Source organism: Eumetopias jubatus, unplaced genomic scaffold, assembly GCF_037043125.1.
Source record: "Eumetopias jubatus isolate StellerSeaLion01/CBP00866 unplaced genomic scaffold, mEumJub1_p1.0 scaffold_10, whole genome shotgun sequence".
Lineage (NCBI taxonomy): Eukaryota > Metazoa > Chordata > Mammalia > Carnivora > Otariidae > Eumetopias > Eumetopias jubatus.
The window spans coordinates 104,597,717-104,624,522 of record NW_028274816.1 but is presented as its reverse complement, the minus strand read 5'-3'; the positions used below and the strand labels follow the sequence as shown (position 1 = coordinate 104,624,522).

Sequence of the window (26,806 nt, the reverse complement as noted above, 5' to 3'; positions counted from 1 at the left end):
CCTGACGTGCCAAGATGGCGGCGGCGCCCAGTCTGCGGAGGGGAGGAGGGGCGGGAATGCGAGGAGGGTGAGACGTACCATCCCACCCCGGGGGAGACAGGAGGAAACCAGCAAAGGGAAAAGGAAGTCCTGCCGGGAAAACCAAGGAACTCCCCCTCGCTCCACCCAAGCGTGGATCTTCCCACTCCCCTGGGTCTGAAGTGCGCTCCCCCCCCGCGGGTCACGCCCCTTTTCCCCGGGGCCAATGAGAGCAGCGGGCCGGGAGCCCTGGGTTTTATGAATGGGTCCCGCACCCACCCACCAGCCGCTTGGCCTCCTCCCTCCAAAGGGTCGAGTTAAGAGACCGGCGGCACCTTTAGACATCTATCCTACAGCGGAGAATCGTAATCGTCTTATTCTCTGGCTCACTTCATGACATCTTTGAGTAAACTGCCCACGCTTTGTTATATAATTCCTCTCGGACGAAGGATCTCCAAACATTTGACACAAATTACGGGTCAGTATTGTTCTGTATGGGAATTCGTAAATTCGGTACTCAGCGCATGGTTGCTCTTTAAACAGTTGCAAAAATAAATGTAGCCTTTATTACCAAGTAATAAAATAAAAGACAATTAGCATAGAGAAGCAGGATGAGGTGATTAAATGAATAACAAGTGTGTTACTGTCTCTCTGGGGAAAGACTGGGTTTTAAGTATTACAGTGCCTGGCATCATAAATGCACAAAAATATAAATCCAAATTCGTTTTAAGAATTAGGGATTAGCAGAACAAGGAACTAGCCCGGCTAATGTGTGGGTCAAGAGGGCCTAAGGAGTTCATGGGTCAAATGACGGCTTCTGGTAAAAGAACAGAAAAGGGAAAGGAGTAAAGGCAAGAGACTGGTCCCAAGAGTCTTGGGGTTTTTAATACCTGACTAAAAAATAGTAGGAAACGCCTGAAAATCTACAATTGTAATAAGATTACTACATGATTAAAAGGAAGCCATGAAATAAAACAGCTTCCATTTTATTTTCTTTTAAGAGCCAGGGTGGGAACACACTGGTAATTTGGTCCTGACTCCTAAAATCATCTGACTTCACTGCTGCACTGCCCACAGGGGAGCCTGTAAGCAGTGTAAAAGGACAAATACCCTGGATCCTATCTACAAACCCAGGCTTCTCCTAAACTAGCCGGATTCAGAGGGGAAAAAAAGCTGACCTGCCTTACTGTATTACTCAGTAACATTATATAGTACAGTCCCTTACCAAACAAGATGTTCTCACAAAGCTAACTTTTTTAAAAAGCATGTAAAAATTATACATTTATACACATACACACTACGCTTTTACAGTTCAAAAGATAGTCAACAGCTCATCTAGTGCTTTTTTGGATTGTTTCCCCTTCCAGATTGTTTGTCACCCCCTTGGCTCTGCCCTAAGCTGACATCATTCTGTCACATTATCTACTAAATCACGTAGATGTTCATTTACCCCACGAAGCACAATCTATCTGGGCGACTCAAGAGAGAGGCTTCTGCAAGGTCCGGTCTACACTGAGGCACACTGTTCTCACAGCCAGGAAGAAGTGGCATAGTAAGTACCATGACCACAGGAAACAGCCTTCCAGAGCAGGATGAGTGCTCACACCTAGAGTGTCCAGTGCCCACTCACTAAAACCTGTAAGACACTCAGCAAAAGTTACTGAGGGTCCCATAAAGTACGCCGCACTGGTTCCCCAAGGAAGTAAGCTGTCTCGGGAATCACTGGAGGAGAGTCACTCTGAACAGCGGTGCTCTGACAACTGTACAAGAAGTCACTTGAACTCTTATAAAGAGAATGTTTAAGGGATCGGCAGCCTCCCTGGAAAATTCAGGAAAACCAGCAAGAGAGGGGATGGCTTTCATCTTTTCATAAAGTTCTTCTCCAGAGCTACTGAGGTTCTCTGTAGAGAGTAGATGTTCCGTTTCACCCTATCCTCCAGGGAGGAGGTAGATGCGCTCTCCAGCTTCATGCGGCTGGGAAGAGAAGACAGGAGAATAACGTGAGTAACAAATATTTGTCAACTGGTCAGCCATCTAGCAGAAATAGAAGAAACAGGTTGCCAGCCATAAAGCAGATGTAGAAACCCAAGCTCTTTTAAGCCCATGTAGGTAACCTTGGAGTGGACTCCATCTGGAACTCAATTTGTTAAAACAACTTCCATCAGGGAAAAGTTATCTGTTTTGGAAACCAAGTAAAGCCTCATTGGAAAAAGGCCTCCTGAGCCATGAATTCTTATTTAAATGGAAGGCAAGGAGATTCAGTGAAAATACCAATTCACTCCTCCTTCCTTCAAATAAAAAATATCCCACTGCCTAGCTAGATGCTGGGAGTAGTAACAAAGGTGGCTTGGAAGCTGACCTCCCTGTTCTCACTGCAGACACAGAAACACCAGGAACACAATGAATGAATCAGCTACCCAACTGCCTCCTTGGAACCACAGCCATGAAAGCCCTTAGGCAGCAAGATGCACTCACTGGATAAACTTCCCATCCCGGGCACCCAGCTTCTCCAGCCTCTGTTCCCGTTCATCATCCTTAGCGTGCCTCTTGAGGATGTTCAGCCTCTCTTCCTCCCGCCACTTGGCATTTTCCATCATTTCTTGACGTTTTCGCTCTAGTTCCTCTGATGAGAGCTTTCTGTTGAACACAAAACCCATCCTATCAGGTCTACTTCTCTCCCAGCAAAAAAAAAAACAAACACTACAGGGAGAACAGAAATCAGGTAGGATCCCCGCCCTGCTCTATGGAAATGTTCTACCCAGGGCCACACTCAGCATGAGTTTCCTTCCATCCTAATATCTTGGGCAGATGGCTTCATCCAAATTTCAAAGACTTGTAGGGACGGATTCCCTACTCTCAGTAATCTCTGGAGTGATTCATTATTCTAAACATTAAATACAAAATATTCCAACTGTTTGCTCAACGACTTATTGAAGAACACAGGACTAAGTTAGCCATGTGACTGACATCTACCATCTACCCATTGGAAATGCTTAGAAATTCATGGACATAGCCCAGGAGTACACCGCTTTAGGAATAAGCTTGAAGCCAGATGCCTGAAGAATTCAGTCAATTCAACTTAATCTCAGAGAGTAATGGGTAGGTCTTCTTCCCTGGCACTCACTGCAAATGAAGTCAGAACAAGAAGAGGAGGTGATGAACCAGGTCAATCACTATTTAACAATGACAGAAATCCAAATCCACTGCTTCTCAAATGGGTGTGATAAGCCCATTTAAAAGATCCCCCTTTAAGAGAAAAAATAATTGGTGGAGTCCCATTAGGGAGTGGAATTGAATTTTGAGACAGAAACTTAAAACACTAAAACTTGACATTTAGTTGTCTATAGTGAAATGATAATGCTCCCTTTCAAAAAACCCACTAAATAAGATATATAAAACCACAAAGAGAATAGGAGAGGAGAAGACATTGGATAAGAGATGTCTAAAAATTGTTGGAAGATGGAAGTGGATGAAGGGGTGGTAACTACTTTTCACAGATTAGAGAAAACTCAATCCCTTTAAGTGCCCAATACAAACAGAAGCAAAATCCAGGAAAGGCTCAGAGACTGCAGGCACCAAGTAGAGGATGGTGGTAAAGCTCAGTCTTTAAGTCTGTATGAGGAGGGGCGCCTGAGTGGTTCAGTCGTTGGGCGTCTGCCTACGGCTCAGGTCATGATCCCAGAGTCCCGGGATCTAGCCCTGCATCAGGCTCCCTGCTCTGCAGAAAGCCTGCTTCTCCCTCTCCCACTCTCCCTGCTTGTGTCCCCTCTCTCGCTATGTCTCTGTCAAATAAATAAATAAAATCTTTTAAAAAAAAAATAAAGTCTGTATGAGGAGCAATTAAGACACCCTGGGTCCTCATGCCTAACTTGGGGAAGCCAGTGATTGTTCTCCCAAACATCGAAAGAGACCTTCCAGAAGGGAGACCCTTCTAGGAGTTTCTGAAGAACTAAGCTAGACAGGAAATCAGAAGTTGCAGGCAAATCAGGCACAGCAAAGGAAGCTGGCAGGGCCACCAGGAGTGAAAATAATTTCTCCCAAAATGCCAGCAGCCAGAGTTAGACCCATTGGTCACACAGCCAAAGGGCTTTTTCCTTCTATAGAAAAAAAAATTTTTTTTAAGATTTATTTATTTATTTGAGAGAGAATGCAAGCAGGGGGAGGGGGAAAAGGGAGAGGGAGACAATCTCCAGCAGGCCCTCCACTGAGTGTGAAGCCCAACACAGGGCTCAATCCCACGACTCCATGATCATGACCTGAGTGGAAACCAAGAGTCAGGCGCTCAACCAACTGAGCCACTCAGGTACCCTCTTCTATAAAAATGTAATGGTTCCTGGGGGCCTGGGTGGCTCAGTTGGTTAAGCGTCTGCCTTCGGCTAGGGTCATGATCTCAGGGTCCTGGGATCGAGCCCCACAGGGGCTCCCTGCTCGGCGGGGAGCCTGCTTCTCCCTCTCCCTCTGCTGCTCCCCCTGCTTGTGCTCTCTCTGTCAAATAAATAAATAAATAATTTTTTAAAAAAGAAGAAATATAATGGTTCCTGACAAGAAAACCAAAGATACTGATATAAAAGTGTCCCCAGCTAAAAACCAGTTCAAACCCAATCTCCCACCAGTAGATAAGCCCTGCCCATACACAATACAGTGATCTCAGCTTTAATTCCTTACTCTTACATATGAATAGACAGTGAAATATCATACATTTCAGGAAAGCCTCTCACGTGAAAGAGACCAAAGGAAAACGGAACAGACGAAGATGAAGCACAAAACTTATTAAAAGTTTACAATTAAAAATTTCACTCAGAGATAATGAAAGATATTACATCGATAAAATGAAAAAGGTTTTTAAAATGAAACATTAGGGAGGGGGGCACCTGGGTGGCCCAGTCCATTGAGTGCCTGACTCTTGGTTTCGAGGGATGGAGCCCTGCAGCTCTGGGCTCAGCAGGGAGTCTGCTTGAGATTTTCTCCCTCTGACCCGCCCCCACTTTCTCTCTTTCTCTAAAATAAATAAATCTCTCTAAAATAAATCTCTCTCCAAGATAAGTAAATAAAATCTTTTTAAAAAATTATAAAAGTGCTGTGTTGCCTGCAAGAAGTTTTGTAATTTCAAAAGCAATGGAAAATATTAATTAAATGGAGTCCCACAAGACCCCAAAAAATTTTTACAAGAAAAAATAGCCTTATTCCATAAAAGTTGCTTTTTTTAAGAAAAGATTTTATTTATTTATTTTGACAGAGAGAGAGAACTCGCAAGCGGGGAGTAGGGCAGAGGGAGAAAGAGAGAAAATCTCAAGCAGACTGCCCACTGAGCATGAAGCCCTACGTGGGGCTCGATCGCAGGACCGTGAGACTATGACCTGAGCTGAAATCAAGAGTCGGACGCTTAACCAACTGAGCCACCCCTCCAAATTTTGGTGCCCCCAAAATTGCTTAAAATTGAGCATCTTTACTACAAAAGAGAAGCTTCATCTTTTCAGCTGTTAAAGTCGTTTTAGATCACCAATTAAAACATACACACAAAAGAAAATGCACATTTAAAAAGTTCTCAGTTATAGCCATAATTTTTCTTTTCATCTTAATTCACTGTCATCTTAACTACATAAAACCACCTCGACCACCTGGAACACCAAACCAACACAATGAGATCACAAAATCTATGCATTAAAGTTTCTGCGCTTTTACTCCTGGGAGAGAGGGGTCTTGAGGGCTCTAACCCATTTAAATCACAAAATTCAACACAAATATTATAAGGCTGATAAAGTAAGACAAACTAAAGTGATGGCAGATGGCAAAAGAGACAGAAAAACAAAGCAGCATCTGAAAAAGCATAGTCACACACTGACCAGGAGCCTTAAAACACAAAAACAAACACACGCTCATGAGCATTAACCCAAAGAGCAGCATAACTTCCAGCCCAGCTGAAAAACTGTCACCAATAAAAGATTAAATTCTACATAACATACTCTGAGAAGGCAGGGAAACATTACAACATATTTTAGAAAGTTGTCAGTCAAGATTAAAACTTTTTTAAAAAGTTTCTGTTCCTGGGACGCCTGGGTGGCTCAGCTGGTTAAGCGACTGCCTTCGGCTCAGGTCATGATCCTGGAGTCCCGGGATCGAGTCCCGCGTCGGGCTCCCTGCTCAGCGGGGAGTCTGCTTCTCCTCGGACCCTCCCCCCCTCAGGCTCGCTCTATCTCTCTCTCAGATAAATAAATAAAATCTTTAAAAAAAAAAGTTTCTGTTCCTTAGAAACTTAGGGAATCAGGCAATCAAGAGTTAAAAGGGACCTGGAGGGTCTGCCTCTTTTTTAACATGGTGAATACAAGAGGTGGTGTAGACTCCCAGTGTTCTCAATGTTGACTGCCTCTTGAAATCACTGGGAAGCTTTAAAAATACTGATGTCTGGGCCCACCCCCAGAGATTATGATGTAATAGGGCTGGGGTGCAGCCGGGTAATGGAATTTTTTTTAAGCTTCCCAGATGATTCTACTGCGCAGCCAATTTGTTTAGGCAGTAAAAGGAAGTGCAGAAAAGTTGCCCATCTCCTCTCAACTTCTACAAAGAGTAAGCGAGACCCCCCAGAAACAGGCTTTTGTGGGCACAGCCACCTCCCCTCACGTCCCAGGGCTGAATGCCCCTGTTCGGTCTAACTCACTCCACACCCAACTCCAACACAGAGTCCATCTTAGGGTGTCTGCCTTCAAGGAGAGCACCCTGCTTCCCCTTCAGCTGATGCCCCAAGAAAGGAACACTCTCTTGAGAAAAGCTTCTCTGTGGAAATCTCTGTGACAATTAGCATGTTTACAGATGTCCAGAGATAGTCACTTAAGCAATTGTTCGTTAAGTTAAAACTATTACTTTGTCCTTTCAATGTGCCTCGTAGGGAAGGGAGGCGGGCCAGACTGTTAAAAGCTGACAGGAAGAATAAAAGCTGGTTTGGTAAAAAAAAAAAAGGTGATGTAGATTATCCACTTGCCCTGGTTTGAGCCACTCCTAGACTCAGGCCTGCAGAGTCTACAGTTCACACCTGGGGCTCCTGACTCACCTGGTGTAACCAGGAGCATGCCGCCTTTGGTAGATCTCCTTTTTAGGTGATGGGCTTTTAGTTCGGCCTCTCTCTCTCCTGTTGACCTTTGAGTTGTGCCTGTGACAGACACAGAGTGGGCAGAGAGGAGAAAAGCCTTTTCAATACAGGGGCTTTTATCATGTCCCTCAAATAATGGGAGAAAAGCTAACAGTCCTAGAATTATAATCCAAACTGAAGAGAACAGAGGGCAGAAGTGGAAGAAAAGCAAACACAAAGATACATAAGATTTGATATTAAACTCACTCCAAAGATTCCACATATATAAATATGTAGTTCTAGGGGCCTGAGCTTTACATTGAGGTGGCCGGGGGTGGGGAACGACAGGGACACACAATATAAAGTAAATAAAGCAAAGACATTTGGAAAAATTAATGGACATCAGTAAAAGCAAATACCTGCTGTGACCAGCCCCCACATTTACAGGCCATTTCCCAGTGAATTCCCACACTCACGGTTTGCTTGGCCTCGGGGACCGTGACCTTCCACCTGGGGATCGAGAACTCCTATCCCGGGACCCCGCTTCTCGGGTGCTCTTCTTGTTGGCATGTCTGGGAGGTGAGTGGGAGGAGCTTCTGGACCTGGAATAATTCTTCAACCCGTGCATTCCCTTTTGCTTGGCCATCAGAGAACTCTGCACTCCCTGGCTATGGTAGGAGTCCCTGATCTATAGCATCAAGGAAAGGAAGAGAAGGTATTCATAGGAGAATCTGCAGCTCAGGAGAAAATGCAGTGAAACAAGGAAATGAATGAGCACTGAGGTTCTGTAAGAAGCCAACCAGGCGTACCAAGCCCATCACACAGTTACCACAGAGAAGCACTCAAACTTAGCAAAGTTCTCTACAGAATCCCCTCAGAGAATGGACCCTGCCAGCCACCTGCACTGCCTTAACTTCACCACAGCCTGAGTAGGAGCAAGAGACAGGGCATGGAGACCAGGACCTAAGGTTAAACCTACTAAAAAAGGAATCTAGAGGGATGGTGGTTAAAAGCCATCAACCTGGAAGCTAAAAATGCCTGCATTTCATTGAAATTATGTGCAGAGGGAGAGGCAGAATGCCTGCAGGCCCCACTAGTGGTTTAGGCTCTCCACTCAGAGGGCCCTCAGCCCCGGCTGGAGGCTCAGGGGTAAGGAATGGGCCAGCTCCCCAGCAGCCCTGACCCTGGTGGCCCAAACTCCCTCCTTCCCTCATGATGTCTGACTGGCTGCTAGAAATGCTCTCTGTCCAAACAGGCTCTCAAGTCAACACATTCCAAAGTCACTCCCTATGAGATGCCCACATCCTTACCTGTAAGCCATATCCCGGGGCTCTGGACAGCACAGGGGAAGAATCTGCCATCTTCTTTTGAGATCTAAGTGATTAAAACACACATTCATTGAAAAAGAAAACGCATAAAGGTCCAGTTTAAATCTCTCGTGCTGAAGCAAGCTTCCTGCTTCAAACGTGACCTTTCCCACTTGTGCTATCACTCGGCAGTGTGGCTGTCTATTTGGACTGTCTCTGCTGGAGAATGCATCAGCACAGTCATGTTTTTCCTGTGAAAACCCGTGGGCCTAGCTTTTCAGCCCCAACGCCTGAACATGTTCTCCTCTCACCTCGTGCTGCTATTCTAGGGACTAAGAGTGAGTCAGCAGTGACAATGCTTGCTGCTCCCACAGACAAGACACACAGAATGGGCCCACATGGGCCCATTAATGCATTAAAAAAAAAAAAAAGAAAGAAAGAAAGAAAAAGAAGGCTACATAAAATCCACTTCCGTCTTGGAGGAGTCACAAGCAGAGATGGAAGTCACATCTGGGATGTCTGCGCTGAGACCTACAAGGCGACGGTCAGCTCCGTGCGGGGCCGCGCTGAGACCTCCAATGAACGCAGGCGCTGGATGGAGAGTTCTGTGGGCATGGGGCCCACGTGCGAGTGCTCACCCCTGAAACCCCAGTGCCTGGCAGTTCCCAAGACAGAGCAGGCGTCCGTGACTATCTGCAGAATGAATGAGTCAATGAGTCAATGAGGGAGGCCCACCTCCGCATGCTCACCTCCCCCGGCCGCGCTCCTCCTCGCTACTGCAATCATCACTACTTGAGCTTCTGTGCTTGTGTTTCTTGTGCTTCTTCTTCTTCTCCTTCTTCTTCTTCTTCTCCTTTTTTTCCAGACTCCTTTGCAACTAGAAAACAGCCAGAACATAGCCATGCAAGATCAGGGAGAGCCCTGAGGGGCCTGGTTCAGGCACAAACTACCTGACTCTGTGCCTCTGGGTCTACAGGGGTCCAGGATGCTAGCCGAGCTTCCCTGTCAACAGGAAGGGGCAAGTGTTAACACTGGCAGTGCGCAAACACCCCCTGGACTACTGAACAGAATATCTGGTGGGTGGAGCTAGGACTTGGTATTTGTAAACCATCCCCAGAACCAATGCCTTGGAATTCCCAATCTGTCCAAAGAACTCCAACTCTACTGAAAGCAATCGGGGACTGCAAGATCAATTTTTACATTTTCCTTACCAACTAATCCAAAACACATTCACGTGGTACATCAAGTGAATGATAAATGGGCCCTAGAGGCTCGACACCATGTGATCTCCTGAATACACCGTATGATCAGGACTTCCCCAGGCATGTCCCATACTCCTAATTTCTAAAAAAACTGACATCACATGATGCTTTTCCAACCAAACAACACGAAAGAGGAAATCATTCTGCTTTCCTGCTCATAAGGTTAGAGGGAAATGAGAGAAGTTCTCATGTTAAGTAGCTACAAGATCCTCTTAGTGCTTATTTGATAAACTCCTTACCAATTCTTTGATTTTCTTCATTTTCACAGGATTATTCAACACCTCTCTTTTTTTCTCCTCCTCCTTCTTCCTAAAAAAAAATAAAATAAAATAAATAAAAAATAATAAAAATCATGACTATCTCTTTCGGCAAGGGGATTAAGTCATTCACTCTACTCTCTACAAGTCTACACAGCAATCTTTTTTCCAAATGCACGCAGACAGGTTTTGTGTTAAAAGCTGTATGGTGGTGTGGAAGCCTTCAGGCTTCTTCCTCAAACCTACAGAAGGGACTGAATATTGGAGGGCAAGGTCACACTGCTTTCCTGTGGTACAGAAGAGTGCGTGTGGGGGTGCCTGGGTGGCTCAGTCGTTAAGTGTCTGCCTTCGGCTCAGGTCATGATCCCAGGATCCTGGGATCAAGCCCCGCATCAGGCTCCCTGCTCCGCGGGTAGCCTGCTTCTCCCTCTCCCTCTCCCCCTGCTTGTGTTCCCTCTCTTGCTGTGTCTCTCTCTGTCAAATAAATAAAATAAAATAAAATAAAAGAGTACATGTGGGCTGTTCCTCATTAGGCTTTATGCTCAGGGCTTCCCAGCTGGTCAAGTAAATGGGTGTCATCCTGTGTATCAACCGGTTGCCGCTTAGCACGAAAACCAGCTGGGAAATAAAGAGAATGGATTCCTCTTTCAAGAAGTCTTACTCTCGGGGCGACTGGGTGGCTCAGTCGGTTGAGCGTCTGACTCTTGATTTCGGCTCAGGTTGTGATCTCAGGGTCATGAGATACAGCTTTGTATCATGCTCTGCGCTCAGTGGGGAATCTGCTTGAGATACTCTCTCTCCCTCTCCCTCTGCCCCTTCCCCATCTCTCTAAAATAAATAAATCTTTAAAAAAGAAAGAAAAGTCAGGGCACCTGGGTGGCTCAGTTGGTTAAGCGTCTGCCTTCAGCTCAGGTCATGATCCCAAGTCCTGGGATCGAGTCCCACATCGGGCTCCCAGCTCAGTGGGGAGCCTGCTTCTCCCTCTGCCTGCCACTCCCCCTGCTTGTGCTTTCTCTCTCTCTCTGTCAAATAAGTAAATAAAATTCTAGGGTGCCTGGGTGGCTCAGTCGTTAAGCGTCTGCCTTCGGCTCAGGTCATGATCCCAGGGTCCTGGGATCGAGTCCCACATCGGGCTCCCTGCTCGGCGGGAAGCCTGCTTCTCCATCTCCCACTCCCCCTGCTTGTGTTCCTGCTCTCGCTATCTCTCTCTCTGTCAAATAAATAAATAAAATCTTTTAAAAAATAAATAAATAAATAAATAAAATTCTAAAAAAAATAAGTCTTACTCTCATTTATTCTCATGACGGTAAACTGGTCAGCCTTCATGGAAGACAATTTGGCAACACTTATCACAGCCCGCATAATCTTTAATCTTATAAATTCTTCCCTAAGAATTTGTTACTGTAAGGATATAATCCAGGAAGGTCCCTACAAAGCTGTCCATATTATAACAATGAAAATGTGGAAACAAGTTAGGGTCCAATAAGAGAGTATTAATAAATAAATTATGTAATATCCACACAATGTAGACATAAAAAACAGTATTATAGGAGCACAGTTAGTGACATAGAAAGATGTTTGCTATATATAACTTGGTGAAAAAAAGTTCATAAAATAATATGCATAACATTTGTGCATCAATGTTCAGAGCAACATTATTCACAATAGCCAAAAGGTGAAAATAACCCAAATGTCCACTGACAGATGAAGAGACAAATAGAATGTATGCAATGGAGTATTATTCAGGCTTAAAAAGGAAGGAGGGGACGCCTGGGTGGCTCAGTGGGCTGAGCGACTAACTCTTGATTTCAGCTCAGGTCCCAGGATAGAGCTCCTCGTTGGGGTCCCCACTCAGCAGGGAGTCTGCATGAGGTTCTCCCTCTCCCTCTGTCCCTGACCCTGCTTGTGCACGCTCTCTAAAATAAAGTCTCAAAAAAAAAAAAAAAAGGGAAGGAAATTCTGACATATGCTACAACACAGATGAACCTGTGAAGACCTTATGCTGAGTAGAATAAGCCAGTCCCACAAAAAGATGTGAGGCTTATGTGAGGCTCCTAGAGTAGTCAAACTCACAGGCACAGAAAGTAGAATGGTGGTTCCCAGGGGCTGGGAGAGGGGGAAATGTGGACTTCTTGTTTCATGGGTAAAGAGTTTCAGTTTTGCAAGGTGAAAAACTCCTAAAGATGGGTGGTGCGGATGGCTGCCCAATAGGGTGAATCTACTTAATGCCACTGGGCTATACACTTACAAAGGGTTACGACTGTAAATTTTATGTTATGTTTTATTTACCACGATTTAACTAATTAAGAAGCTAACAAAATGGAAGAAAATATTTGCACATACATACACAGTATCTTTACATACACCTATGCAATACCTTTACTATGTAAATAACCTCAAAATATTTTCAAAATTAGAAATATAAATGACAAACGTTTTTCAATGTTCAACTTTATACACTTGAAATAAAATGCTGCAAATTAAACCAAAAAAATTAATATGCACAGCATGAGTTGGCACCCAAAATGCAACTCTACTTTGATATGTTACATATTAGGGTTTCAAGGAAGATTCTAACGTTTCTTTTTAAAGGGTTCTGCTGCACAAAAAAAAAAAAGAGGGGTTGGGGGGGTAGAAGGCCTGCTCTCCCACCTATCCCGCGCTATACATAGTCCCAAATTTCCAAAAAGCAGCCAGCCTTTCTCACCTTGCTTCTAACTCCTATTTTTGTTCAAGAGCCAAAGGTAAATGAATAATCTGGTCTGGTCTGGTCTGGTCCATTGGCCATCACTTATCACATGGCCCAGATAAGACACCCCTGATAGATCCTCCTTCCCAACATCAGGGAAACCAAATAGAGACAAATCCTTTTACAGGGCAGAGAAAAGGCAAGAGGAAACCAACTGTGAAGCTAAGCAACTCTGAAAAAAACCAAAACAAAGCAAAACCCCTCCTAGCTGGCCACCAGTACCTGATGATGAAGAGTGGGTCCTCCCGGATTTTGCTGGCCATATCAAGAAGGGAATTGGCACCGGAAGGGGCAAAAATAGAGCCTGGGAGTAGTCCTGTCTCTGAAGAACAGCCTGCCTCCTTCTCCTCCATCTTCTCAAAAACGTACTTGTCAATGGGGCGCCCCAGTAAGTACTCATCACGGTTCACCATCCCACCAGGACCCTGATACATCCAGTCCAATTTTTCTTCTTTTTTCCTAGTTCAAGACAAAAAAACACAATCAAAGGAAATGTAGACTCTTGCAGACCTACACATGCAACCCGAACACAAGGGCTAGAGGACTCCAGCTGGTCGGAGCAGGACCCATTCTCCAGGAACCTCACAGAGCTAAACCCTGTGCTCCATGTGGCACACGAGAACACATGGTGCTTGTGCGCATAGCTCACCATTCAGGGGAGAGATCGTTTCCACACTCTTAACGCCAATTTATGTGGAGAAAGTATCCCTCAACTTGAGGCGTGGACATTTGCTCAGGGCTTCTCAAGTCTCCTTTACCAAGCCTTTATATTCTGCTTTCATTTTGAGGAGAACAGGAAACAATAAGCAGATTCTGGATCATCTCATTACCAAGAACAATCTCAGTGACCACATATGCAGTTCTGTGAAGTGTGTTTGGGTGCGTGTTGTCACATGGGCACCAGCAGCAATTCTCCACTTGAGAAGATAATGAGAAAAGACCAGAGATACCTGAATAAGCAAATTATGTTTTCAAGCCAAAAGAGAGGGGCCAAGTTATGTCCAATATTTGCCAAACCATTACTGCCCTGTGGTTCTGAGAGAAAGAAGTGGTGGGAAAATCGAACCCACACAACAGACAGTAAAGGCATACCGAATTCCCAAGTGCCTGTGTGGAAGAGCCAATACCACGTTCACACTGCAAGCGGCAAAGCAGTTTCATCAAAACAGTATTATCTGTAACATTAAATTCAACATTTATTGAATATGGCTTCTTAACATTTGTGTATTTATTTTTGCTTAAGATTATGTAACAACTATGAGCATAAAGGATGTCTTCCTAAGTTATGTGTCTTTGGACAATTTTTTTTTAAGATTTTATTTATTTATTTGAAAGAGAAACAGAGTGTGCAAGAGCGGGGAGATGGGGGAAGAACAGAGGGAGGAGAAGCAGACTCCCCACTGAGCAGCGAGCATAACACAGGGTTTGATCCCAGGACTCTGAGATCATGACCTGAGCCAAAGGCAGACACTTAACTGACTAAGCCACCCAGGGCCCTGGTTTAAAAATATTCTTATTAAAAATGTCCAGGGGTGCCTCAGTGGCTCAGTCGGTTAAGTGTCTGACTCGATTTTGGCTCAGGTCACAATCTCAGGGTTGTGGGATCGAGCCCTACATAAGCCTCTGCACTCAGCACAGAGTCTGCTGGAGATTCTCTCTCTCCCTCCATGCTCACGCTCTCGAAATAAATAAATAAACAAACAAACAAATGAATAAATAAAATCTTTAAAAAATAATATTTTAAACCAATGATGAAGGGGCATAACCCTTAGTTTTAGTTTAGTTTTGTTTTTTTTCCTATTAAAAGGATGGGTTTGAGAAACACTATAGTCTAGAATTAAGAACTGATTGTGGGCCACTGGGGTCGAGCTCCACCCAGCTTGCCCGGCCTCACTCACACCACTGGAGTCAAGATGGAGGAGTATAGTGAGGACCATGCCCTGTGGGAGGCCTTTAATGATGGGTACCATAGGTACTGATATCTTTCAAGCAATTAAAGGTTCTTATCATTCTCCAGCTGGAATAAACCAGAAACTTCAAGGGAGTTTGACAGCTATTAAAGTCAGGCCTCCACAGTTGGGAGGTAGCTTTATAGTTTAGGAAGGCCTGTTTTCCAGATTGACTGTTGAATGGTTCAAGCTAGAGGGAAAGAAGATCTCTGGAACTCCACCACAAAGTGCTGCCTTACCAGAAGCCACAATGGCAGCAAGAAATGGACCAGTGGCCATGGTTGTTGGGTCAGCTAGGATGGGTGATCCAAGGTTTAACTGGAGGAGCTGGTACCTGGTGGACAAAATTTGCCTTTGTGCAGTTTCCCAATTGTCCTTAGTTTGCTGAAGACCCCGCCCAGTTGCCTTCACCCAGTTACCACCCTCACCATTGGAGACTATGGACAATGCCAATAGGACTTCTCTCCCTGGATTTCTTTTTTTTTTTTTTAATCTATTTTTTTTTAAGATTTTATTTATTTATTTGACAGCGAGAGAGACAGCGAGAGAGAGAACACAAGCAGGGGGAGTGGGAGAGGGAGATGCAGGCCTCCCGTGGAGCAGGAAGCCCGATGCGGGGCTCGATCCCAGGATCCCAGGATCATGACCTGAGCCGAAGGCAGACGCCTAACGACTGAGCCACCCAGGCGCCCCATCTCCCAGGATTTCTTTAACAGAATAAGCTGTAGTTCAAGAAGGATTTGGGAAGACCAAGGCATTCAGAAGAGTGCATGGCACAAAGTAAGTACTAAATAAACACTAGCCGGTCCTTTTATTAGCTATATGTATATGCTTCTCTCTCCCACCAGGTTTACTCACCTGTGAATCCCAGACAACTGCCTAATCATCACATGTTCAGTGTTTGCCATTTTATGGTCAATGGGTCTTGAGCGAGGCAGTACTTTTTGAAAGAAAAGCCATGTCTTGGTGATTGGGTCAGGGGAACTTTCAAAGGACATTCTCAAAGACGACTGGAGGGATCATGCCTATGCATGCCTGCCACTAACAGGGATGGGGAAGTTGAGAAAAAAGATTCATTTATCCATTTGTAAACATTTACTTTGCTACTTCCTAGAGCCAGACAGATGAGGAAGGCCAGAGGATGAAAAAGATTCAGGCAGCCAGGTCGCTCATAAGCTACTGGATGAGGCACAGAGGTCCACGCATTACCAAGCGGTGCTGACGAGCACTAAGCGTGTGCTGAGCGGACTCAGGGAGTCCTCAGCATGAAGGTGACAAGCAGCACTGCAGGAATGAAGTAAATCTGACAGAGAGAGAATAAAGGGAGAAGAGCAGCTAGGAGACGAGGGAGAAGCTGAGTAAGTGAAGGAAAGAGAAGACATGATATAGGAAGAGGTAGGAGGACGAGCAACCTGTAGGCCAAGAAGCAAAAACGTCTCTGGGGTAGGGCAACTGGGTCAAATATAAAAGAAAGGATATAAAAAATGAAGACAGGGGCGCCTGGGGGGCACAGCAGGTTGAACATCTGACTCTTGATTTTGGCTCAGGTCCTGATCTCAGGGCTAGGGGATCGAGCCCCATGTCAGGCTCCGCGCTGGAGTCAGCTTGAGATTCTCTCCTTCTGCCCCTCCCTTCACTCGTGCACACGCTCTCTCTCCCTCTCCCTCAAATAAATAAATTAATTAATTAATTAATTAATTAAATAAAATCTTACAAACAACCAAAAACAAAAAACAACAGCAGATACTTCTATAAAGTAGTATTTTCATGGCTCTGTTGAGTCTTGAAGGGACTCAACAAGTATCAGTCCTACTCAGTCAGGCCCTCTAGTAAGAGAACACACTGAATTGCCAAGATCCAGGGCTTGGCCTGGTTCCACCACTACCCAGTTGCATAGTTACTTCTGTGCATGCAAGTTACTTCCATATCCCTGTGTCTAAAATAGAGCTAGTAACCACCATCTCTCACTGTTAACTCTGAGGTTTTAGATGAGAAGATACTTAGGGGAAAAGCCATGTAAAATCAAAATGATCTTGGGGTGTCTGGGTGGCTCAGATGGTTGAGTGACTGACTCTTGGTTTCGGCTCAGGTCATGATCTCCGGGTCCTGGGACCGAGCCCCATATTGGGCTCCATGCTCAGCGTGCAATCTGCTTGAGAGTCTCTCTCTCTCCCTCTGCCCCTCCCACTCATGCTGTCTCTCTCTCTAAAATAAATAAAATCTTAAAAAAAAAAAAGGCAAGATGATCTATAGATTTTTTGTTGTTGCTATCATTAAAGATATAAACCAAGTTCTCAATCAAGCTGCCCGTTAGGATCACCAAGAGCTCTTAAAAGATACAGATGCCCTTGCCCTACATACCCCCTGCTATTCTTAGGGAACCACTCCTATCTTTAATCTTCCTAGAATACTCTAAAGTGCAAAGGCTGAGAAACACTGGTATAGATGACCATCTAGAGCACATAATTTTCTAGAATTATCCGTAAATACTAAAGCAACACTCTATTGCAAAGAGGGATTTGGACATCCAGGATAATACGTGTATTAAGTTTTCTATTTGTTCTGAGAGATGCATTACAAATATAGAAAAGATTATCTGACCCATGGAAGTGAATCATTACAGGGTTAAAAGGATTCTACTGGCATTTTATAGGATAAATTAAAAGCATGTCACTGTGCAAAGAGCTATACAAAGCAGTGAGATGGACAAGCAGATGATTAAATACATCTGCAAGTAAAGACCAAAAAAAGGACATACATGCTGACCTTTGTGTTTTGTAATGTTTGAGGATACATGAGGGGGCAAAGAAAAAAAAAAATCAAGAATATAAAATCAACTTCCTCCTACTCATAAGAGGTAAGCAGGCATGAGAGTCAGCAAAGGATAAACGTTTAACTCCTTGCTCTGAAGCTGTTCATCTATACTCCCACCTCATTAACTAGACTCTGCAAAGCCCAGATTTCTGATACAACAGGCATATGATGTGTAATGCTTTGCTGAATAAGAATTTCAAGGGGTGCCTGGCTGGTTCAGTCAGAAGAGCATGTGACTCTTGATCTCGGGATTGTGAGTTTGAGCCCCACGTTGGGTGTAGAGATTACTTTAAAATAAAATCTTAAAAAAAGTTTTTTTCAGGCGCCTGGTGGCCCAGTCGTTAAGCATCTGCCTTCGGCTCAGGTCAGGATCCCAGCGTCCTGGGATCGAGCCCTGCATCGGGCTCCCTGCTCCGCAGGAAGCCTGCTTCTCCCTCTCCCACTCCCCCTGCTTGTGTTCTCTCTCTTGCTGTCTCTATCTGTCAAATAAATAAACTTTAAAAAAATCTTAAAAACAATTTTTTTTCAAAAATAATTTTTTACTTTTGGTTAGCGGAAAAGCAAAATCTTATAGACTAATAAGTACTGAACCTAAAATTGGTATCTGTTTTAAAATCAAGGGTTCATAAAATCTAGTTTCACACAGAACAATGTGTGTTCACCTTATAAACTGCCCAGGAATTAATCTGAATGTGTGAAATTTACTGACATTAAATTATAATGTAGGCACCTGGCTAGAGCATGCAATTCCTGATTTCAGAGTTGTGAGTTTGAGCCCCACATTGGGGACAGAGTTTACTTTTTTTTTTTTAAAGATTTTATTTATTTATTTGAGAGAGAGAGAGAATGAGAGAGAGAGAGCACATGAGAAGGGGGAGGGTCAGAGGGAGAAGCAGACTCCCTGCCGAGCAGGGAGCCCGATGCGGGACTCGATCTAGGGACTCCAGGATCATGACCTGAGCCGAAGGCAGTCACTTAACCAACTGAGCCACCCAGGCGCCCGGGGACAGAGTTTACTTAAAAAAAAATAACAACAACACATTTTTAAAAATGTAAAGTATATAATTTACATAAAGTGTATAAAGTAAAATAATTTAACGTATGTCTATGGTACTAAAAAACATAAAATTTCATTCCCTTATCTCATTTGATGTATTAATGTCATAAATATATTTTGTTCTATTTAAAAATTCTAAAAAACTCTATTTTAAAACATTCCAAGTTTCACACTTGAGTCAGAATGGTCTTCTCCCCAATCCAGTATCCTGAAAGAATGTGACTGTCTTTATGTCTAAGTTCCATGCCTAAGTTCCATAATGCCATTTCCATGTGTACGTTTCACATACACACACCATCCTGAATGTCACAGATCCTCTTGTCATGAAGTATTAAAGAAAAGCCCTAGATACCCAATGGGGAGAGTATGCCACCACCACCCCAGAGGCATGAACAAGGAGAATGACAGTACAGATTACTCCGATTTTAGTCTATATGTTGTTTTCACTAAACTTAAGAATGCGACGCACATTTTATGCTTTTTGTTTTTCTCAGAATACATTTGCTCCCACCTCATTTTATGAGACGGACAGGTTAACGATCATCTGCTGCTCCTATCCTATTTCATACATGAGGAAACTGAAGTAGGGTGAAACGGAGTGGGACTGTCCACAGTCACACAACTTTTACTGACAGACACCACCCACCTGCTTCCATGAGACCTCACTGCCCCCCTAACATGAGTCTGCAGTACATAAACAGAAGCAGGACTGAGGCCCGGACACACTCTGAGAGGTGGGGAGGAGGCAATCATCCTCAGGCATGCTTATTAATCGCCAACCATGCGCAAGGCCTACACTAAGCCCTTTACACGCTATCTCATCTGATCCTCCACAAACCTTGGGACTTGGGTACTCTCATTCCCCTGGTTCTACTGAGGTAACTGAGGCCCCCACACTTGCTCCCAGTGACACAGTTAGACTGTTACACACAAAGCCAGCCTGAGAGCCCAGGCCGGACTGACTCCAAAACCCATGCTTGTAGCCAGCAGTTCTATGACAAGTGGATGATGCAGCTGCAGGCCAGCCCCACGGTGCCCCACGCCACCGGGACAGCCCCAGCCCCGCTGGCCCACTGCGGCCTCAGCCTCTCACTCACTTGACAGCCCCAACATCCTCAGCGTAGCGCTGCATCTCTTCCCGGGCCCTCTCCTCCCGCAGCTCCCGCTGCAGCTCCTCGATCTTCTTCCGCTCAGCCTCATGCTTCTGCTCAGCCTTCCACACCTTCTCCACATTGCGGAGGGTCTGTGGATGCCAGCTCTTCTTCAGATTCTGTGGTGAATGAAAGAAGGGAGAAAACAACACAGGGGCTGGGTGGGTGGGTATGGGCCCCCCCATTCCCTGTTCAGTCCCAAGCAGACATCTAAGGCCAAGACGTTCTTCACAATAGTGAGGTTGGCACCCAATAATCTCTCACACATCTGGGGGTCTTGTTCAAGTATGTAAAGCTTCAGCATAGAACAGGCCTTTTCTGGATTCCCTTTGAACACTGTTAGCCTGAAATGTTTACGAATCAGACTTCCATTGGCCGTGCCTGAACTAAAGTATGGTGGTGACAGGAAAGGGGGAATGGGCAGAGAGGTGGGAAGGTAAACTCTGAAAGGCAACAGAACTCTAGTGCGTTTGGCAGGGGACATTCATTTTTATGAACACAATCTTCTCCCTGAGTCTAGTTAACCTGCCTTAACCTTATGTGGTTTATAACCCCACCAAGTACCTCTTTCAACCTTCCTTCTTGGGAATCTCCCCTCGGTTCTGATCCCCCCTTCATGCTGCACCCTAAAGCACCTCAAGAATGCTTCTCGTCTCCCTCCTCCCCATCAGCCACTGCTTTGGTTCAGCTGTCAACCAGGGAAGGTTTCCTGGAAGAAGTGACATCTAATGACAATTACAATTTAGCCCAGTGATGTAGGAAGCAGGGAGGAGCAGGGGTAGATTTCCAGAGGGAACAGCACACACAACTTGAGGCCCAGTGGTGAGAAAGAACATAGCACAAGAGATTCCGTGGGGCTAAAGAAGGCATGCGAGCTGATGAGGAGGGGGGGGTCTAAGATGAAGCCAAACAAGACAACTAAGAAAGGAACAGAGTAAGTGCCTTATAAACCGTGTTAAGGGGGTGGGCTTTATCCTGTGGACAGTAGGAAACACTAAACAGTCATATGCAGGTGACAGGCATGACTAGCTATCATGTTTAGAATGCACTGGAGATGGCTGAGATTGAGGACCCGGAGACCAGTTAAGAAGCCTAAATGAGAAAACCTACAAGAGGTACGTGGTGTGTAGAAGGTATTCAGTCAATGAGGGCTCTCTTTTCTTTCTTTTCTCTTTTCTGCCTTGTCCTTTTCCCTTCATCAGGCTGCTCAGTCCCCTACCCCACCCCACCCATCCCCAGCCTTGTTCTACTGGTCTTTCTTCCCTTCCTTCAACATGGGTGTTTCTGCCCCCCAGGGAACGTTTGGCAATGCCCAGAGACATTTTTGGTTGTCCCAACTGGAGGAGAAGAGTGCTACTGGTATCCAGTGGATAGAGGCCAAGGATGCTGCTCAACATCCTACAATGCATAGGACCTCCCCACCCCACCCCCACACACAAAAAGCAAAACAAAGAATTATCCAACCCAAAATGTCAATAGCACTAAGGCTGAGAAACCCTGAATTAGAGCTTTCCTGCCCCTAAATGCAGTTACCTGAAGAACATTCTAAACTGGGGCGCCTGGGTGGCTCAGTAGGTTAAGCGTCTGCCTTTGGCTCACGTCCCAATCTCAGAGTCCTGGGATGGAGTCGTCAGGCTCCCTGCTCAGTGGTGAGTCTGCTTCTCCCTCTTCCCTTTGCCCCCACCCCTGGCTCGCATACTCACTCTCTCATAAATAAATATTTTTTAAAAAGACTACACTAAATCTTAGAGTCTTGGAAAGCATTCTAATCAACAACACCTGACAAACTCTAATACAGATACTGGACAGGTGGCAAAACCCATCTATTTGCTGATTCAATCAGCTACACTTTAAAGAGGTTAGCATCTTTCTGATCTTGTACCATGCTCTTGAGGGTCCTCTGCCCTATCAGGAGCTCAGCACACTACAAATCAACTATACAGTTTAAGAGAAATTGCCACATAACTTATATTAAGTGCTATAAACGCAGAAGAAAGCTGTCACTACAGATCAGAATGCAGCATTGAAGGAGGAGTGGAAGTCAGAAAGGTGGACATGAAGAAGATAATTTCAGGTTTAAAATAGATATGGCTCAGGGGCGAAGAGAATGGGGCACGACCACTCCTATTACAGCCCCAAACATGACTGAACTCCCAGCTGAGGAAGAGAGAAGTGTCCCAAGACAAATACACTAAATCAAGCCTGCGTGACTTGGTATCTGCCTCCTTTCGTAGGCATGGTTCCACCACCACCACCCCCTCCCGGAACTTCCCAGAATTTCCAGCGGGGAAGGTCACCAACAACAAACACACAAACACCAGCCGCCACAGCTGGCGACACACTTCGCACACCTTCCCAGGTCTCTACCTGGTCCCTCCGTAGGCCCAGAGATCGGTCCCCTCTTCGAGACTACGCTCCCTTCTTGCGAAAGCACGACTGTGTAGCCATGGTCACCCACTCCCACACCTTCCAATTTCCGTCCACAGCCGGGGTCGGTCTCCGGCTCCGTCCTCCCCCGCCCAGGCCTTCCTCACTTACCAGATCTCCGCCCCCCATGACAGCTGAGAAGTTTCCTTTCTGCGCGGACCTGGAAGACTCGGGAGGGATCGAGAGGAAACGCAGAAAAATAGTTCAGCTGCTACCTGCCTGCCACTTTTACTGCCCGATCTAGAGCCCACTTCCGGGAGGGCGCCCTATTACTGCGTCGGCGTCGCGGGACGATGACGTTTAGTACACTGTCGCGCAGTGCGGGGTTAGCGTCACGAGCAGTCTCGCGACTTGGGGCCCAGATCTCGCGGCGCCTGCGGTCCGGTTTTGGACACCTCTGTTGGCCCCTCACCCGGTTTCGGGAACGCTGTGTTGAGACGGCGCTGCTCGGTCGTCTTACGGTCGGCCGGGGGTGCCCCGCCGGCCATGGCAGCGCGCCACGACTTTCACCCCGCCGCGCACGGGCTCCACCCGGCTTCTCCCCGCCCCGCTCCACTGCCAATTCGCCTCCACCCCGCACACCCCTCTCACGGCCTTTTAAGAAAAGCTTTTCAAAGCCGCACTCCTTTACAGCCTCCACGCAAGGTCAACTCTTACTCTAGGCCTAGTTTATCGAGGGAAGTAGAAAGCATCCCGCCGAAATTCCATCGGCTTCCCTGCACCAAACCTTTATTATTTTTTTATTGGATGAGGCCCACCCACATAAGGCTCTCTACCCAAAAGGTGGGGCTCGAACTCACGACCCTGAGATCAAGAGCCTGCTCTACCCACTGAGACCGCCAGGCGCTCCCTCCTGCACCAGACCTTTAGAATCTGCCTGTTTCTCCATTTCCTTTCCCTTCATTTATGCCGGAAGAGGCGTCCTTCCCGTCTAAGTCCTCACGGTTCATCAGCTTTGCATCCGACCCCTCATATCTGGTATTACAGATACCTTCCTCTATCCTGTAGCGCCCTCATATTGGCACTTTGTCATCAGCATTTTTTTTAAGATTTTGTTTATTTGGGGGCACCTGGGTAGCTCAGATGGTTGAGCGTCTGCCTTGGGCTCAGGTCATTGATCCCCAGGTCCTGGATCGAGCCCCACGTCAGGCTCTCAGCTCGGCGGGGGTGGGGGGGGGTCTGCTTCTTCCTCTCCCTCTGCCTCTTCCCCCGCTTGTGCCCTCTCTCTCTCTCTCTCTCTCTCTCAGATGAATAAAATATTTTTTTAAAAAATAAGATTTTATTTATTTTTTAGAGCTAGAGAGTGAATTCGAGCAGGGGAAGGAGCAGAAGGAGAGGGACAAGTAGATCCTGCACTGCCCACCGTAGGGCTCGATCTCAGGACTCTGAGACCTGAGCTGAAACCAAGAGTGGGATGCTCAACTCGCTGAGCCACCCACTTCAGCATTTTAGATGCGCTCAACTGACCCTTTAAAAAAAAAAAAAAAAAAGGCACGGGAAAATAACCGTGTCTTTCCCCCCAGCTGCTCCACTCTGTCTTAACCAGACTCTAAATGGGCTGTCTCCTCTCAGGAGACAAGATGCCTCCCCTTGGTCTTCTGCTTAACCTCAATCCTCCACTCAGCTATTTTTCCCCCATAATCTTCAGCAATCCCCCCCATACTTAAATCAAAAGTCACATCGCATCCTCATTTGACCTCCCCTAGCCTTTAAAGGTATTGAGGACCATACTCCCCTCTTCGAAACACTTTACATGTGACTTCTCTGCACCACTCTCCAGATTATTGTTTTATTCTCTAGTCCCTTCTCAGGGAACATTTTGTTTCTACCTCATTTTGCCTCTTCATCTTGCTCTAGGTTCTGTCTTGGGTCTTTTCACACTAAATGCTCTCCCTGGGTGATCTCGTTTACTCACAGGGCTTCAGTTCCGTCTATATACTGATGGATCCCAAATTCGTTATCCCCAGTCGTATTTCTCTCTCAAGCTCCAGGATGTTAAGCCTGCCTATTAGACGTTTCCAGTTGGACATCTGGGAGGCACGGAAACTGAACTCATTGTCTAACTATCCTTATTCCCACAATCGGCTCTTTTGTCCGTTACCAGCGCTTACTCCATCTTGACATCGTCCAAGACCTCTCCCTCACCGCCAACATCCAATCAGTCAACAAGATCCTTGCTGCTAAACATCTCTCACACCTACCCACCTCTCTATCACCATTCACCACCAGCCTGGTTCAGGCCCCATCATCTGTCCTCTGGGAAGTCTCATTTCCTCACTTTCAGTTGTATCCCCTACCCATCTGTGCACTCCTTTATAGCTAAGAGTGATCTCTCTAAAATGCAAATCTGATGTATCAATCCCCATGTTCTAAAACCCTTAATAATTCTCCATTATTCATACTATAAAGACCACATTTTTAACATATCTAGGCCCTTCATGACCTGATCCTTCTTACCTCTCCAGCCTCATAAGACTCCCTACCCGTCCTAGAGCAGGCAAACTTTTATTTCCCTGGCCAAACCCTCTTAACATTTTTTAAATAGGTTAAACATTGTAAATATGTTTTAAAAGATACAAAAGGCAATGCAGTAAAAAATTCACCCCCTGCATCCTTATACCCTCGTCAGAGTTCTTTTATCTCATGTGTCCTTTATAATTTTATTTTATTTTATTTTAAAGATTTTATTTATTTATTTGACAGAGAGAGACACAGCGAGAGAGGGAACACAAGCAGGGGGAGTGGGAGAGGGAGAAGCAGGCTTCCCGCCCAGCAGGGAGCCTGATGCGGGGCTCAATCCCAGGATCCCGGGATCATGACCTGAGCTGAAGGCAGACGCCCAACGACTGAGCCACCCAGGCGCCCCTCCTTTATAATTTTATATTAAATATTTATATTTGAAATTTTGATCCATTTGGAATTTATTTTTGCATATTATCTTTCCAGTTGGCTACACATTTGCCTCAACGCTTTACAGAGTAATCTTATTCTGGTGTGAAATATCCCTTTATTATGTAGTGTATTCCTATTTGTATCTGAGTTTGTTTCTGGATCCTCTATTCGATTTCATGAGTCCAGCTATTCATATGCTGTTACCAAATTGTCCTCATTATTGTAACTTTCTTTTAATGACTGGTAAGCCTACTTCTCCCTCACTACTACTCTTTTTCTAGAATTTCCTGGCTCTTTTTACACTTTTATTTTTCCAAGTGAACTTTAAAGTCAGTGTGTCCATTCCAGAAATAGTCCTGTTTGTGGTTTTATTGAAGGATATATCAAATTTTTAGATTAATTTGGAGAATTATATTATAGCACTTAGCACTGTTTTATAAATTGCTTGTGTACTTGTCTGTATCCATATGAGTTCCATAATGCTAGAGACTGTAGTTCACCTTTGTGTCCCTTATGCTTGGCACAGATTCTGGTGCACAATAGTTGCTCAATTAGATGTGGTTAAATGAATGAGTGACTGGATTACTGATTCCTTAAAGGCCCTATGTCCCGGAGTCAAAGCTGACCAAGAGGGCGCCTGGGTGGCTCAGTTGGTTAAGCGACTGCCTTCGGCTCAGGTCATGATCCTGGAGTCCCGGGATCGAGTACCGCATCATCGGGCTCCCTGCTCAGCGGGGAGTCTGCTTCTCCCTCTGACCCTCCCCCCTCTCATGCTCTCTCTCTCTATCTCATTCTCTCTGTCAAATAAATAAATAAATCTTTAAAAAAAAAAAAGCTGACCAAGATATTTCTTTAGGGTATGGCCTCATAGAAATAATAGTTATATTAATATATTAATATCTTGGTTATTAATAATTACACAATAATAAAGGGGGTTATATATTTGAAAAACCAATGGCTTTGATTTGAGTTTGAATCTCAAGTCAGCTATATATGTTACTGTGACTTTGGACAAGTTTTATAACCTCTATGAGGGTTTTTCCCCATCTGTAAAATAAGTATACTACCACCTACTGTGAAAAGTTGTCATATGACATGAAATAGCATTTGTAAAGCATTTCACATAGTGCCTGGCAAATAGCAGCTGTTCAATAAATGATAATTCTACCTACCATGTGACTAGTACCCATAGTAACCGCTTTTCTAGGACTCCATCTGATTGACACCAAAGGTTAGGAGGACAAGGGGATGGTCCTAAAAGTCAATGGTGCCATAGTTTTGTGGTGGAAAATATTTGAAAACAGGACAGGGCTATATTTGAGGGAAAGAGAACTGGAAATAATCAATTTCTTTTCACCAGTGTTTTTCACATTGTGATCTGGGGACTACCCATAATGGATTGCCCTGAGGGTCTTATTAAACCCTACAGAATCCTGGGCCCTACCCCTGACCACTCAATCAGACTTCCCAGAGGGGAAATCCCCAGATTCTATCAAGATCCTAACTAACTTTAGAATAAAGTTAGTTTTCAGGAAAAATAAATAAAGTAGCCTTGTCTGAAGCCTAGAAGCATGAAAGTTGTTTACAAACACTGTAATCCAGAGCTGTTTCCCCAATGAGGAGAGGTGAGACATCACTGTTGATCAAGGAATTAATCACTATGGCTGACTTGTGTTGCCTTTTCATCCAGCTATACTTCATTCATTCATCCATTCAATAGATGTCGGACACTGGACAAATTGTACTGTAGCCATAGTCTGCAAACGGATCAATGCTCTTCCCAAGGTAAAGTCAGGTCTTTGCTAGTCCTCAGCTCTTCCAAAGACAGATGCTCCAACTTCTGTTTCTTTGGGGCTTGTA

At 45.1% G+C, this 26,806-nt stretch overlaps 1 protein-coding gene across 2 annotated transcripts; it reads right to left on the bottom strand.

Moving 5' to 3' along the window:
- Positions 1-561: 561 nt before the first annotated feature.
- Positions 562-22,436, bottom strand: CWC25 (CWC25 spliceosome associated protein). 2 transcript variants are annotated; one of them, XM_028089892.2, is made up of 10 exons: positions 22,166-22,342; positions 19,574-19,746; positions 12,879-13,115; positions 9,890-9,959; positions 9,138-9,265; positions 8,392-8,455; positions 7,558-7,769; positions 7,064-7,162; positions 2,494-2,655; positions 562-1,992 (listed from the first exon to the last, which is right to left on the bottom strand). In XM_028089892.2, the coding sequence occupies exons 1-10, from the start codon at positions 22,181-22,183 to the stop codon at positions 1,878-1,880; spliced, it is 1,278 nt and encodes a 425-aa protein (XP_027945693.1). In that variant the 5' UTR covers positions 22,184-22,342; the 3' UTR covers positions 562-1,877. The 2 variants fall into 2 exon arrangements, with proteins under 2 accessions (XP_027945693.1, XP_087884416.1); XM_088028290.1 differs by lacking the exon at positions 7,064-7,162 and having other exon boundaries at positions 22,166-22,436.
- Positions 22,437-26,806: the final 4,370 nt, after the last annotated feature.